This window comes from Carcharhinus amblyrhynchos, chromosome 11 (genome assembly GCF_965287045.1).
Source record: "Carcharhinus amblyrhynchos chromosome 11, sCarAmb.v2.hapA, whole genome shotgun sequence".
In the NCBI taxonomy this organism is placed as follows: domain Eukaryota; kingdom Metazoa; phylum Chordata; class Chondrichthyes; order Carcharhiniformes; family Carcharhinidae; genus Carcharhinus; species Carcharhinus amblyrhynchos.
The window spans coordinates 13,810,351-13,825,259 of NC_137334.1; the positions used below are offsets into that span (position 1 = coordinate 13,810,351).

The window sequence follows — 14,909 nt, forward strand, 5'->3', positions numbered from 1 at the left end:
AGACTGAAGTGATTCCTGAAGAAACGTACTGATTAGCAATTAGTATCTATTGACAAGCTAATTTTAGCACCATGTAACTGCCTCTTTAGCTATGAAGTTTGGTTGGATTTGAAATGCTGGCATCCCGATAACTACCTTTAATAACTCAACGGCAGGTCCCACAGGTAAAACAGACACCCCTCCTTCACTTCCCCTCTTACTGAAGATGGCTGATCGGTACCAATTGTTCCTGTGCTCTTCCCTTCCTCATTAAGATTCAGAAATCCTATGTCAATGCCCTGGCAAACATCAACCTCTCAATTAGCGTTATTACCACAGACTACCTAATCACGTTGCTATTTTTGGGACCTTGCTGTGCACAGGTTGGCTGGTGGTATTTCCTACACAATAACAGTGGCTACACTTCTGAAACTATTCTACTGGCTGCAATCTGCTTTGGAATGTCCTGAAGACGTGGAAGCCATGCTAGAAATGTGCATTTTTCCAGTTTTGAATCTGGAATTAAGAATCTACTGATCACCATGAAACCATTGTCGATTGTCATAAGAACTCATCTGATTCACTAATGTCCTTTAGGGAAGGAAATCTGCCGTCCTTACTGGCCTACATGTGAGTCCAGAGCCACAGCAATGTGGTTGCCTCTCAAGTGCCCTCTGAAATGGTCTTGCAAGCCACTCAGTTCAAGGGGGACTAGGGAAGGGCAGTAAATGCTGGCCCAGCCAGCGATGCCCATGTCCCAGGAAAGAATATAAAAAAGTCTTCATAAGATCTGCCATCTCAGGCTCTGGCCAATGAAAGCTCACCAAGGGCAGGGTCACTATTTTCTGATGAGCAAGCAACATCTTATCAGAGTATCCCTACAGTGTGGAAATGGGCCTATTGGTCCATTGAGTTGACAACAATCCCACCCTATCCCCGTAACCCCACGTATTTATCCTGCTTGTCCCCCTGACACCAGGGAGAGTTTAGCATAGCCAATCAACCTAACCTGCACATCTTTGGAGTGTGGGAGGAAACCAGAGCCCCCGGAGGAAACCCATGCAGACACGTGGAGAACGTGTAGACTCCACGCAAGGTCGGAATCGAACCCGCGTCCCTGGCGCGGTGAGGCAGCAGTACAAACCACTGTGCCGTGCAAAAATGTTGTGCAACTGCATTCACTCAGCCTTCTGATCGCAGCATTTGCTATCAGAACTTCGTCCCAATCTGTTCGCCGCTTCACACGCGAGCTCTCATGAGTTCTAAGTCCTAATCTTTCAAACTGCAGCTGCCATACATCTCTGAAACAGATCACCTTTGCCAGTCCCACCTGGGTGAGCAGAGAAATGATACATGCTTCCTCTGAGGGTGAGTGGGATCATTCCCCTCCCTTTGGAACCAGTTCAGAGATTCATGGCTACAACACGTTCAAGGAAGAAACACTCATCATTCCACCAGGCTGCCAGCACACCACCCATTTTGACACTTTTACACTTTCAGTTCGAACTGTGGGATCCTTTTGTATGGTTTGCTTTAGTTAAGCGGCTTCATTTTAAGGTATTCCTGCCTATGTATTTAACTCTGCTATGCTTTAAAGCTAAGTTGGCCACATTTTAAAACTCAGCTGGGGCTTCTGAGATGATCTTAGAAGTTGGCTGCATCCTTTGAAAGTGCAATGCAAGCAAAGATTCTCAGAAACAGAAGCTTTCATGGTCATGAACATGTTCATGCTGAATACGGAAACAAAACCCCACATGTGGATTATTCTGTTTTACAACCGCCATGTTTGCCTCCTTTACTGCTTGCACGAGCACCCAGGATTTTCCCGCAACATTAGCAACTCCAGGCAGGAACTTGTCAGAGGGCGGAATTTTCCAGCCACACTTGGCCCAAGGTCTGAAAGTTCCGCCCTAGGTCAACGGAACCTTCCATGGTCTCTGTCCCGCCCACTACGATTCTTGTGGCAGATGGGACAAGAAAATTCCGCCCAAAATGTCACCCGCCCCCCAGATGGTCATTGACACAGGTGCACTCCGGGTTCCGAAACCATCCCGACTCTTTGCTCCCAACAAGCTAGCTCGGTGGAGCGATCGTGACTGAGCAAATCAGCTGCTGTTTACTTCCTTGGTACCTGAGGAGCCGTGTTGGTGTTTTTTTCCTTTCTCTCTCTCTCTTGGTAAATCAAAATAAACTCATGTGAACTGTCTTCCCCTGTACCTGAAGAGGCAAGAATCCCAGAAGTATGACGTCCCTTAAGGGATAAACGAAAGAATGATGCCAAGTAAATCACCGAGAAACAACACTGCCTCCATCTAAACCTAACGTTCAAGGAAAAAAAATCCCATGGATAAATACAGAATTCTTAATCTGGCTATCAAAATAACCATCCCTCTGGGAGAAGTCAGGGAACCAAATGGTGCACAAGTAAATACCTATTGCTGCCGAATGTTGCCAAAATACAATAGTGCCATGTTTTTTCCATCCCATGCGCGTGTCCATGAAGACACATTCAAGACAGGGTAAATGAGTTCAGTGCTGCTGGGGTTAGACCACCGTGGGTTTCCACTTTGATTGGCATAACGGTTCAGTGTACTGGAAGCAGGTCCAGTTTTACGGGGTTTTCTTAAGCCAGAAAAACAAAGAGGGGGAGGCGCCCCTTCATCGATATCGCCTGCGTGGAGACTTACCCAAGGTGGTTCGTAGTCACTGGGCCACCGCCTGCCTTCATGCTCTTCGTAAGACGGAATGGCGCCTTCCCGCCTGGCCTGGTGGTACTCCTTCCTCAGCTTGTGGATCCGTTCGACGTTCATGGGTCTCACGCTGCGCAGAAAAATGAGACAGGATTAATAAAGAACAAAAAACAGCACAGCACAGGAACAGGCCCTTTGGCCCTCCAAGTCTGCACCGATCACATTGTCCCATCCAGACTAACCGCCTATATCCCTCTACTCCCTGTCTGTTCATATGTTTATCCAGACAAATCTTAAATGTCGCTAATGTATCTGCCTCAACCACCTCACTTGGCAGTGCATTCCAGGCCCCTGCCACTCTCTGTGTAAAAGAACTTCCCCCGCACAACTTTACTGAACCTTTCCCCTCTTACCTTGAACTTGTGCCCCCTTGTAATTGTCATTTCTGCCCTGGGAAATAACTTCCAACTGATTGGGTGCCAACTTCCTAAACAAGATTTTTTTCCACGCAACACTGAACCGCCTCCGACCTCACCTCCCACGACTGCCTAGGTAACCCTCTTCAAAATTGACATGGGTTATTTGTTTCCTCCCATTATCAGTGTTTGGAGGTACAGTCATACCTCATCAATGTTCTCTACAGAAGACAGCAGAATGTCATACCAAAATCAACTCAGCTTGTGGGGGGGGGGGATGCGGAGGAGGGGGGGGATCTTACCAAATAATTTTAAGTCCTGAATGAGCGTGAAAACGGGAGAGTTTCAGATCTGTTTTTATTGGTGAGGCCATAAGCCCACTCACTCTGTGCAAAAAATGAAGCACAATCTGCTTCCCACTGGTAGAGGAAAGGGGCTCCCCAGAAAGGTGGATACTCACAATAGAGAGTGCAATCGTGCATGTGCCCCTCCCTCCCCTGTGATCGTTGGCCTTTCCAGTTGGTATTCTCCTTGCGGCCCGGTCGATCATCGCCATACCACTCCCCCGGCCAGCTGCCGGTTGCAGAGTGCGCAGCTGCCCCCTCTCCCCTGCCCACCTCTCCTTAGGCCCCACTCTCTCAGGCTCTGCCCCCTTGGCACTGCTCGGTGCCTGGTGGGCAATGGACATCACTTTTCTCCCTGCAGGGCAAAACACTAACCCTACAGCCACATATCTCGGGAGAGAATTGGTTCAGAAATTCATCCACCTCTTTTTAATGCTCCTTAGATAATGGATTCCCTGGATAACTGTACTGTTCTCTGCATAACTGCACTGTTCCCTGGACAACTGAATTGTTCCCATTTCTCTGGGAAGGAGGGGAGCAAGGTGAGTTAGCTGATGGATGTCTTGAAAAATATATGAAAGGCTTCGAGAGACAATGGATTTGGGAAAGAGTAAAAGTAACCTCAGAAATAATAATATAGCCACTAATAAGTTCAAAAATAAGTTCAGGAGGAGCTTCTTTACCCACGGAAGGTTTCATTCAACAGAGATTTCAGAATTATGTATCCAGAGAATTATTGGTATGTGGAACTTGCTACCACATGGAGCAGTTGAGGCCAACAGTGTGGATGTATATCAGATGAAGCTAGCCATGTATCATTGAATCTGTCAATGCGGAACATAAGAATATAAGAACATAAGAAATAGGAGCAGGAGTAGGCCATCTAGCCCTTCGAGCCTGCCCCGCCATTCAATAAGATCATGGCTGATCTGTCGTGGCTCAGTTCCACTTTCCCGCCCTCTCCCCATAACCCTTAATCCCTTCTCTTATCAAAAACCCATCAACCCGCTTCTTAAAAATATTTAGCGAGGCAGCCTCCACCACTTCAACGGGCAGAGAATTCCAGAGATTCACCACCCTTTGAGTGAAGAAGTTCCTCCTCAACTCCGTTCTAAACCGCCTCCCCTTTATCTTGAGGCTGTGCCCCCTAGTCCTACTGTCTTTTTTGAGCGGGAAGAGTCTCTCCACCTCTATCCTATCCATCCCATTCATCATCTTATACGTCTCAATGAGATCTCCCCTCATTCTTCTAAACTCTAACGAGTACAAGCCTAGTTTATTCAGCCTCTCCTCATAGCTCAATCCCCTCAACTCCGGTATCAGCCTAGTAAACCTCCTCTGCACTCCCTCCAGGGCCAAAATATCCTTGCGCAGGTGCGGCGCCCAAAACTGCACACAGTACTCCAGCTGCGGCCTCACCAATGCCCTATACAGCTGCAGCAAGACCTCCCTACTTTTATATTCAATCCCCCTCGCTATGAAGGCCAGCATCCCATTCGCCTTCCTGACCACCTGCTGCACCTGCAAGCTGGGTTTTTGCGACTCATGCACAAGGACCCCGAGGTCCCTCTGCACCGTCGCCTGCTGCAGTTTTTCGCCACGTAAGTAATAGTCCTTCCTACCATTCTTCCTACCAAAGTGGACCACCTCACACTTGCCAACATTAAATTCCATTTGCCATTTCCTGGCCCATTCGCCCAGCCTATCTAGATCCTTCTGCAGACTCTCCACACCCTCCGCACAATTTGCCGTTCCCCCAATCTTGGTGTCATCAGCAAATTTCGACACCCTGCACTCGGTTCCCTCCTCCAGATCATCTATATAAATGGTAAATAGCTGAGGCCCCAGCACCGACCCCTGGGGCACCCCACTAGTCACCATCCGCCAATCCGAATAGCACCCATTGACCCCCACTCTCTGCCTCCTATTTGACAACCAATCCTCTATCCACGCTAACACCCTACCCCCAACTCCATGTCCCCTGACCTTTTGCAATAACCTCTTGTGAGGAAGTACCGAGGATACACCAACAATAATCCTATCCAGGTCCTATCCCCTAAATATTTACCCTGCTAATCCCCCCTGACATTAAGGGGCAATTTAGCAAGGCCAATCAACTTAACACAAGCATGTCTGCATGTACATGATGGAGAAAGGAATAGAAGGAATAGGACCTGGGTGGGATTGTGATTCGATGGGCCACATGGCCTCCTTCTGCACTATAGGGATTCAATGGGTTCGATATTGATGCAGGAAGGAAGTTCAGGTAGAGTTTATCCATTGCGAAGACCGGTTAAGCTGAATGGCCTCCTTCAACGCTGAAAGTTCCATGAATTTCCACATAAAGAGATGTCAATTTCTTTTCAGTGGAGGTGGTGCTCTGAGTTTCCTGAATGCTACTAGGTAAATGGTAGCGCAGTAGGTGCAGTTTAATCCATAAAGATCCAGGTCTGATTTCGCAGCTTGGGAGGTAGGTTATCTCAGCTGGGTGGTTGTGGTGCTGCCAAAGGCCTCAGAGCCCCTTGGGCTGGGAAGCGAAGAAGGGGTAAATTCAGCCATGGTTCAGTTTCCAATGGCACAAGCATTGGGTCAGCACAGGGTCAGGCTGAGCTCTGATCCTCAGCAGACAACTGATAGAAAGAGCTGGCATTCCTACAGCAGTCCTTTCCATCCATAGGACATCCTTACACGTGCTAGAAGGAAGTGAAAAACAGGAGCTGGAGTCGACTGTGCAGCCCTTCAAGCTTGTTCGCTCTGCCATTGAGTGCCACCATGGTTCCACTTCCACATTCCTACCCACGCCACATGATATCCCTCAATTCCCTGAGAGACCAAAAACATCCACCCGAGGAAGGGATCTACTCAATGAGGCAGGACCAGCAACACTCTGAGGTAGACAATTTCATGTGATCCACAAGCCTCTCAGAGCAAAGAAATCTGTCCTCCCATCAGCCTGTGCTCCTGTGTTCTAGATTCCCTAGCCAGAGAAAACCCTTGGTGTCTAGAATCATAGAATCCCTACAGTGCAAAAGGAGGCCATTCGGGCTATCAAGCCAGCACTGATAACCAGCCAGGCCCTATCTCTGTAACCCCATGTATTTACCCTGCTCAACCCCCTGACAACTAGGGGGAAATTTAGCTTGACCAATCAACCCTACTCAAGCAACTTTACAGTCTACCCTGCCAACCCTCAAAGAAGCGCAGTCACCGTTGAAATGCAGGAAAAGCACATTGTTAAAATGGTGGCACAGGCTCGTTGGGCCAAAGGGCCTGTTTCCTGTGCTGTGTTGTTCTTTGAAATATGTCAGCCAATTTATCCACAACAAGGTCCCACAAATAGCCATGTGCATGACCAGCTAATGGCTTCAGTGACATGATTAAGGGATAAATATTAATGTTTCATCACAAAGATGGCCTCGCCAACAGCGTAGCACTTCCTCGGTACAGCCACTGGAGTGTCAACCTAGATCTAGGGCGACATGACGGCACAGTGGTTAACACTGCTGCCTCACTGCGCCTGGGACCTGTGTTTGATTCCGGCCTTGGGGACTGGCTGTGTGGAGTTTGCATGTTCTCCCTGTGTCTGTGTGGGTTTTCTCCCACACTCCAAAGATGTGTGGCTTGGGTTGATTGGCCATGTTAAATTGACCCTTAGTGTACCAAGATGCGTAAGTTAGATGAATAGGCTATGGTGAATGCACGGAGCTACGGGGATCGGGTGGGGAGCTGGGCCTGGTTAAGGTGCTCTCCGGAGAGTTGGTGCAGACACAATAGGCTGAATGTCTACATTGTAAGGGTTCTATCTTGTGTCTCTGGGGTGTGACTTTAGCAGAATATCGCTAACCGTCAAGACCCACACATTTAGAATGGCCAGTTTAGTTTTTGTTGTGCTGAACTGAACTGCAAAGGCAATACTTTTAGAAAAGGGACTGAGAGGCAATTTACCTACCAGGCACACACTAAGCAGACAATTGTCTGAAGGTTTAAAGTTTATTTACTAGTCACAAGTAAGGCTTACATTAACACTTCAATGAAGTTGCTGTGAAATTCCCTTAGTCGCCACAGTCTGGCACCTAACCAGCACATCTTTTCAGATTGTGGGAGGAAACTGGAGCACCTGGAGGAAATCCATGCAGACAATGTGCAAATTCCACACAGACAGTGACACAAGCCGGGAACTGAACCCGGATACCTGGCGCTGTAAGGGAGCAGTGCTAACCGCTGTGCCTCCGAGCTATTTGGAGCAGTTTCGAACACAGGAAACATTGTGTAAATGAAAATCTCATTTTCCTCCTTTTAAAAAATATGTTACGACAAAATCATGGTGAAGCAGTGATGTAGTTCGGATGAATATCAATGGGAATTCTACAATTTTTTTATTGTTCAAAGGAAGAGAATGGTGTGGGGGGGGGGAATAAAATTAGTGTTTCTGCTCCTTATTCCGGTGCTAGAAGAGTGAATTACTTCGGGAGAAAAGGAGGAAGATTTGAATGGTAAAATGTGGCAGACGTCGTTGATGATGCAGTGGTGAGATCAGATGACCCATCTCGGTAACAACTTGCATTTATATGCTGCTTTGAGTGTGGTAAAACATCCCGAGGCACTTCACAGAACTGTAAGAAAATAAACATTGACACTGGGCCAAAGAATAAAACATGGAGACAGGGGAACAGGAGCTTGGCCAAGAAAATCGATTTTATGCCACATCTTTGAGGATGAGGCAGAGTACGGTGGAGAGACTTAGGGAGAAGATTACAGAGCTAGAGGCTTCAACAGCTGAAGGCACATAGTGGGACAATAAAAGAGGGGTAGGAACATAGGCATTTAGAACAGAAGTAGGCAAATTCAGCCCTTCGAGCCTGCTCTACCATTCAATCAGATCTTGGCTGATCCCTCTCTGGACTCAAATCGACTTTCCCACCTGTTCCCCATATCCTTTATCCTTTTCTTTATTAGAAATATCTATCTCCTTCCTGAAACCATCCAATGATTCAGACTCCACCGCGCTATGGGGCAGCGAGTTCCACAAATTCACCACCCTCTGCCAGAAGCAGCTCCTCCTCATCTCAGTTTTAAATCTGCCGCCTCTCAGCCTATACCCGTGACCTCTTGTTCCAGATTGCCCCACAAGGGGAAACGTTTGGTCTACATTTAGTTTATCAATCCCTGTTAAAATTTTACGTGCAAAGATCCGAGATGGAGGAATGCAGAGATCTGAAAGTGTTGTTGGGGCTGGACAAGTTAACTCACTTGGCTAAGTGTGGATTAATTAAATAAAGTCATTCAGCATGGACATGTTAAAGGATAATTGGGTTTAACTAACACGGGAAGGTGCTGGCATAGTGACAATGTCACTGGACTGGTCATCGCAAAGACTAGGTTAATGATCTGGAGACAGGGATTCAAATCCCACCATGATCACTCTCTCTTCCACCTTCTTCCGACGGGAAAAAAAATGAAAGTCTGAGATCTTCTTCCCTGCTGTCAGACTTTTAAAATGGACCTATTTTGCATTAAGTTGATCTTTCTTTTCATCCTAGCACTCTCTTGTTTCCTCCTCTATGAGTGGTATGCTTTGTCTATATAGTGCACAAGAAACAATATTTTTTACTGTATCCATGTGACAAATAATAAATCAAATCAAATCAAAATGGTGAAATTGAACATTTAAAAAGCTAGGTTAGCGTTGCTGCCTCACAGCACCAAGGACCCAGATTCAATTCCAGGCTCGGGTCACTGCCTGTGTGGAGTTTGCACTTTCTCCCCATGTCTGCGGGGTTTCTTTCTGGTTCTCCGGTTTCCTCCCACACTCCAAGGATGTGTGGGTTAGGTGCATTGGCCAAACAACAGTGTCCCTTGATGTCCAAAGATGTGTAAGTTAGGTGGATTGGCCATGCTAAATTATCCTTTAGTGTCCAAAGATGTCAAGGTTAGGCGGATTAGCGGAGTAAATGCATAGGGTTGCAGGAAGTGGGCCTTGGTATGGTGCTCTGTCAAAGATTCAATGCAGACTCCATGGGTCGAATTGTCTCCTTCTGCATTGAAGGGCTTCTATGGAAATTCAGCCCAGGGCATCAGTTGGGTGAATCAATTGAAGAAGCTGGGCTTGTTCTCCTTGGAACAGAGAAGGTTGCGGAGAAATTTGACAGGAGGTGTTCAAAACCAAGAGAAGTCTACACTGAGTAGATGGAGAGATGCTGCGCCCATTAGTAGAAGAGTTGAGGATCAGAGGGCACAGATTTAAGTTGATTTGGGAAAAGAACCACAGCTCACATGGGGAATGTCATCGATTGGGAGTGGATGGGTGAAGGCAGTTTCAACTGCAGCTTTTTAAAGTGGAATAGTACTCAAGGAGAGAAAAAGAAATTGTCCAAGGCCAGAATAAAAATATGGGTGTGTGTGTGTGTGTGTGTGTGTGTGTGTGTGGAGGGAGAGGCTGGTTGCATTGCTCTTGCAGAGCGCTGGTACAGGCAGGGTGGGTTGAATGGCCTGTTTCTGTGCTGGGACCATTCTATGAGCTGGAGGAGAGGGCGAAGACCTTGGAGTGCTTTGAACATAAAGATGAGAATTTCAAAACTGAGGCAATTGTTGCATTCTTTTATGTGAAACAGCTTCACTTTGTGCTGCTAGGCACCATCTTTAAATTACAAGATAGCTTAGTTTGACCCAAGGACTGAATTATTCTACTGTGAAATCACATAGTTCTCAGGAATGAACCATATTTTTCTCAACGCTGACCTGAAGACGCCTGTCAATATATATCAAGTCATTTTTTTTCCCCACTTGTAAATAATGGAAAATGCTTTGGAATGTCTTAGAGAGACAACTTGATCTCATCGACAGTGTTTTCAGGTAGAAAAATACCTCGGGGAGCTTCACACAAGAGGAAAGAAAACGGACATCGCTCCTTCAGTCAGCGGATTTGAGAGTAGTGAGAAGTTCAGTGAAAGCTGCCTTTCAAAAGCAGGGTGGGAGACAGAGGTGGCAAGTGATGGGCAGGAGATGGAGAGATTGGCTCCCGTGGAGAGGACTGCAACAATGGTTGTTCTGCCAAAAGGTGACAGTGAGAGTTCAGTGGGCAGTCCTCTTGCCATCAACCAGAGACTGCAGGTTCAAAGAACAAAGAAAATTACAGCACAGGACCAGGCCTTTTGGCCCTCCAAGCCTGCACCGACCATGCTGCCCAACTGAACTAAAACCCCCTACCCTTCTGGGGACCATATCCTTCTCTTCCTATCCTATTCATGTATTTGTCAAGATGCCCTTTAAAAGTCACTACCGTATCCGCTTCCATTAACTACCCCTACATGAGTTTGAGGCACCTACCACCCTCTGTGTAAAAAAACTTGCCTCGTACATCTCCTTTAAACCTTGCCACTCGCACCATAAACCTGTGCCCCTCCCTAGTAATTGACTCTCTCACCCTGAGGAAAAAGCTTCTGACTATCACTCTGTCCATGTCTCTCATAATCTTGAAGACTTCTATTTAAGTCCAGAGGTTTAAGCACGGAATATCACCTGGCACTGCCAGTCCAGTACTGAGGAAGTGCTGTACCCTCAGAGGTGCCATCTTCTGGATGAGATATTAGACCGAGAGCCCTCTGTCTCTCAGTGGCATAAAGAATACTACTGCATTCTTCTGGAGAACAGCATGGGAGTTCAGTCTATCACCCTGGCCAATACTTATCTGTCCACATGTGCTGAGGAGCTGAAGGTCTCGCAATCACGTGGGCATTTTTGATTTCTGTGTGGACACACTTTAGGGGAGGCAACGACCTAGTGGTATTATTGCTGGGCTGTTAATCAAGAAACTCAGCTAATGTTCTGGGGAACCGGGTTCAAATCCTACAACAGTAAGAATTAAGAATCTGGAGTTAAGAATCTACTGATGACCATGAAGCCATTGTCAATTATTGGGAAAATCTATCTGGTTCACTAATGTCCTTTAGGGAAGGAAATCTGCCATCCTTACCTGGTCTGGCCGACATGTGACTCCAGAGTCACAGCAATGTGGTTGACTCTCAAGTGCCCACCAAAGGCAACTAGGAATAGGCAATAAATGCTGGCCAGCCAGCAATGCCCATGTCTCATGAACTAATGAAAAAGATTGGTTTGACCAAAGGGATTTGTGTGCTGGGGATATTGCTTTAAATTGGAGCAACAGAGATAGCTAGCTGTTAAGGATTATACTTTGCCATGTCTAAGAATTTTAATTGATGCAAATTATGCTAATTTTTTCTCATATTCTGTGTTCTTAAATAAAGTTTGATAAAAGCTTCCTAGTGGGTCATTTGAATCATACCTGGAGTGAAACACCTTATTCTCACCCTAATGCCAACATCAAATGTAAAAGCTGAGGTCTAGGCTATCTTCACAAAATACCTTTGAGTTTCTGATCCAGGGCCTTAGCAACAAACGTCACAAAATCAGAATGTCTAGTCATTATCACGTTGCTGCTTGTGTGAACTTGATGTGGAGATGCCGGCATTGGACTGGGTAGGGCACAGTAAGAAGTCTCATAATACCAGGTTAAAGTCCAACAGATTTATTTGGAATCACGAGCTGCTCCTTCATCGGGAAACCTGTTGGACTTTAACGTGGTGTTGTGAGACTTCTTACCATGTAAACTTGCGGTGTGCAAAGTGTCTGCTCCAATGTCTACGTTACAAGAGTGACTAAACCTAAAAAAGCAATTTATAGGCTGTAAAACCACAGAAGGTGCTGCATAAATGAAAATCTGTCTCAGTGATTTGCTAGTTTTTGTGGTTTCAATTGTATTAAGCAGATAGCTGCATGGTGGAAATTCTGAGCCTTTCTGTGTCTCACACTGCATTCAGAATTATTAGTCTATCATTTCCAAGGTCATGCTGGAGTGGAGAATATAAGTGCATTTTTCCAACAGCACTCGGAGTTAATTTAGTGGGAATATTAAACGACTTAGTATTGAATGCTGAAGAAGGTAGATGTAAAAATAACAAGGGGGTAGAATTTCCATTTATTGTGCTCATTTTATGAATGCAGTTGACTGAACCAGTGCAAAAAAACATGGGGAATTTAAACCCATAAAATGTCGAGAGTATAACTGGGTCTCTGCAATCATTAATGTTGCCATAAAAATAAATGCGCCCAAAACTATTGATGCCCACAAAATTGACCACATCCCAAGAGAGATATAATCGGCACAGCGTGTTTCTGCTGTCTCTTCTGGTTTGCAGCCATTTGAGGAGGCACTTTGTTAAAACTCTTTTTCATGAAATGTGGGTGTCACGTTTGTTGCCCATTCCTAATTGCCCTTGAACCCAGTGCCTTGCTAGGCTATTTCAGAGGGCATTTGAGAGTCAACCACATTGCCAGAGTTATGTCTGGGCCAGACCACAGAAGAGTGGCAGATTCCCATCCCTAAAAGGGCATGATGTGGAGATACTTGCATTGGACTGGGGTGGGCATGTTAAGAAGTCTCACAACACCCCAGGTTAAATTCCAACAGATTTATTTGGAATCATGAGCTTTCAGAATGCTGCTCCTTCATCAGGTGACTTTAATTTGTATTCAATATAAATTTCAGCATCTGCCGTAATGGGATTCGAACCTGGTTCCCCAGAGTATTACCCTGGTCTGGCCTATATATAACTCCAGAGCCACAGTGATGCGGTTGACTCTCAACTGCCTTCTGAAATGGAGGGCAGTTAGGGATGGACAATAAATACTGGCCCAGCTGGCAATGCTCACATCCTGTAAAAATGAATAAATTAAAAGAATACATTCCGGATGTATTGATTGAATGTAAGTTACACCATGGTGAGATTTGAACCCACATCCCCAGTACATTATCCTGGGCCTCTGGATTACTAGTCCAGTGATATTACCACCTCGCCAACATGCTGATTTCGGGGATGGCAGGACTGAGGAGAGATTGACTAGGTTAGGATTGTTTTCGCTGGAGTTCAGATGAATGAGGGAGAGGATCTATTGAAGACTTATAAAATTCTAACAGGACTCGACAGGGCAGATGCAGGGAGGATATTCCCGATGGTGGGGGAGTCCAGAAACAGGGGTCACAAACTGAAGATTCAAGTTGGACCATTTAGGACGGAGGTGAGGAGACATTTCTTCATCCAAAGAGTGGTGAGCCTGTGGAATTCATTACCACAGAAAGCAGTTGATGCTGAATGTGTTCAAGAGGCGGCTGGATATAGCACTTGGGGCAAATGGGATCAAAGATTATGGGGAGAAAGCAGGATTAGGTTACTGAGTTGGACGATCAGCCATGATTGTAATGAATGGCAGAGCAGGCTTGAAGGGTCAATTGGCCTCCTCCTGCTTCTCTTTTCTATGTTTCTATCTCCCCAAATTTTTACTTGGCTCACAGGCACATTTGAAACATTTGTAACTACAGATCAGCCATGATCTTATTGAATGGCGGGGCAGGCTCGAAGGGCGAGATGGCCTACTCCTGCTCCTATTTCTTATGTTCTTATGTAACTTATTAAAAATCATTTAAATTTCTAAGAAAGTGACCAATAAAACTAGTAAACGATTCAGTGAAGTATTTTGAAGTAATTTTCAGTGATTTAAAGTGAGGTTGCGCATAGGTGATGACCCAACAGTATTATTAAAACTGCTTATTTTATTTTTAAACGACAAACCTATTTTCAGCTGTTTTAATAAAACTGCAATGCTATTAAACACGTCCAAGAATATCTCGTAATGCAAAGAATAAATAAAAGGCAATTATGTTCCATTACGCTGACGGTCTGTGCTGGGTCGATGGAAGATGTAACATTGGCACTTATGCAAAGGAGATGTGGCTCAAACATGAACTGTGACCCGTTCCTGACTGCACCCAAAGCCAAAACTTATCCCCAGGGTCTTTTGTTAGTCACAGTGCCCGAAGGATCCAGCCTTAGTTTGTCTTTAGTAAGACAGTGACGGACGTAACAGGATTCAGGTATGACTTGCGGCCTTCCTGCTGCAGGCTGTGCAGTCTTCACATTTCAAAGATGGTGCAAATCAAAGCACTGTCTTTGAACCCCACATCAAACCAAACCACCCACACACCTGCCGACCCCTACCAGCACCTGCCCTGCAACCCCCTACCAACTCGAACTATGGATGCCAAATTCAGCAAAGGCCACTCAAACAGGTCTACAAACAAGATCAAACCACATCATTCCATTTAAATGATACAACAAATGTCCTTAACCCTAACTAGGTGTGCTACCATTCAAAAGTATCAATTAACTAAAATATAGGCAGATAAATAGATAGAAACATATAGAAAATATAGACAGATGTAGATAAATATATCGATCAATACATATGCGCCTCACATGTATGTACCGTATATATGTGTAAGAGTGAGAGAAAAGGAGCGTGCATAATATTTATAAATCTCTATCTTATAACCACCAGCCTGTGGTGAACACAACAGGTCCTGTTGGGAGTAAAAGGTTAATGGACCCTCTCAGGGTCTTGCTTTA

General features: G+C 45.6%; 1 protein-coding gene across 1 annotated transcript in view; it reads right to left on the minus strand.

Moving 5' to 3' along the window:
• LOC145349922 (partitioning defective 3 homolog B-like) overlaps positions 1-14,909 on the minus strand; it is a 1,010,807-nt gene that overhangs the window by 118,745 nt on the left and 877,153 nt on the right. The window contains exon 21 of the mRNA XM_080198594.1: positions 2,667-2,799. Coding sequence (XP_080054720.1) covers positions 2,667-2,799 — 133 coding nt within the window. The remainder of the gene's footprint in view (positions 1-2,666; positions 2,800-14,909) is intronic.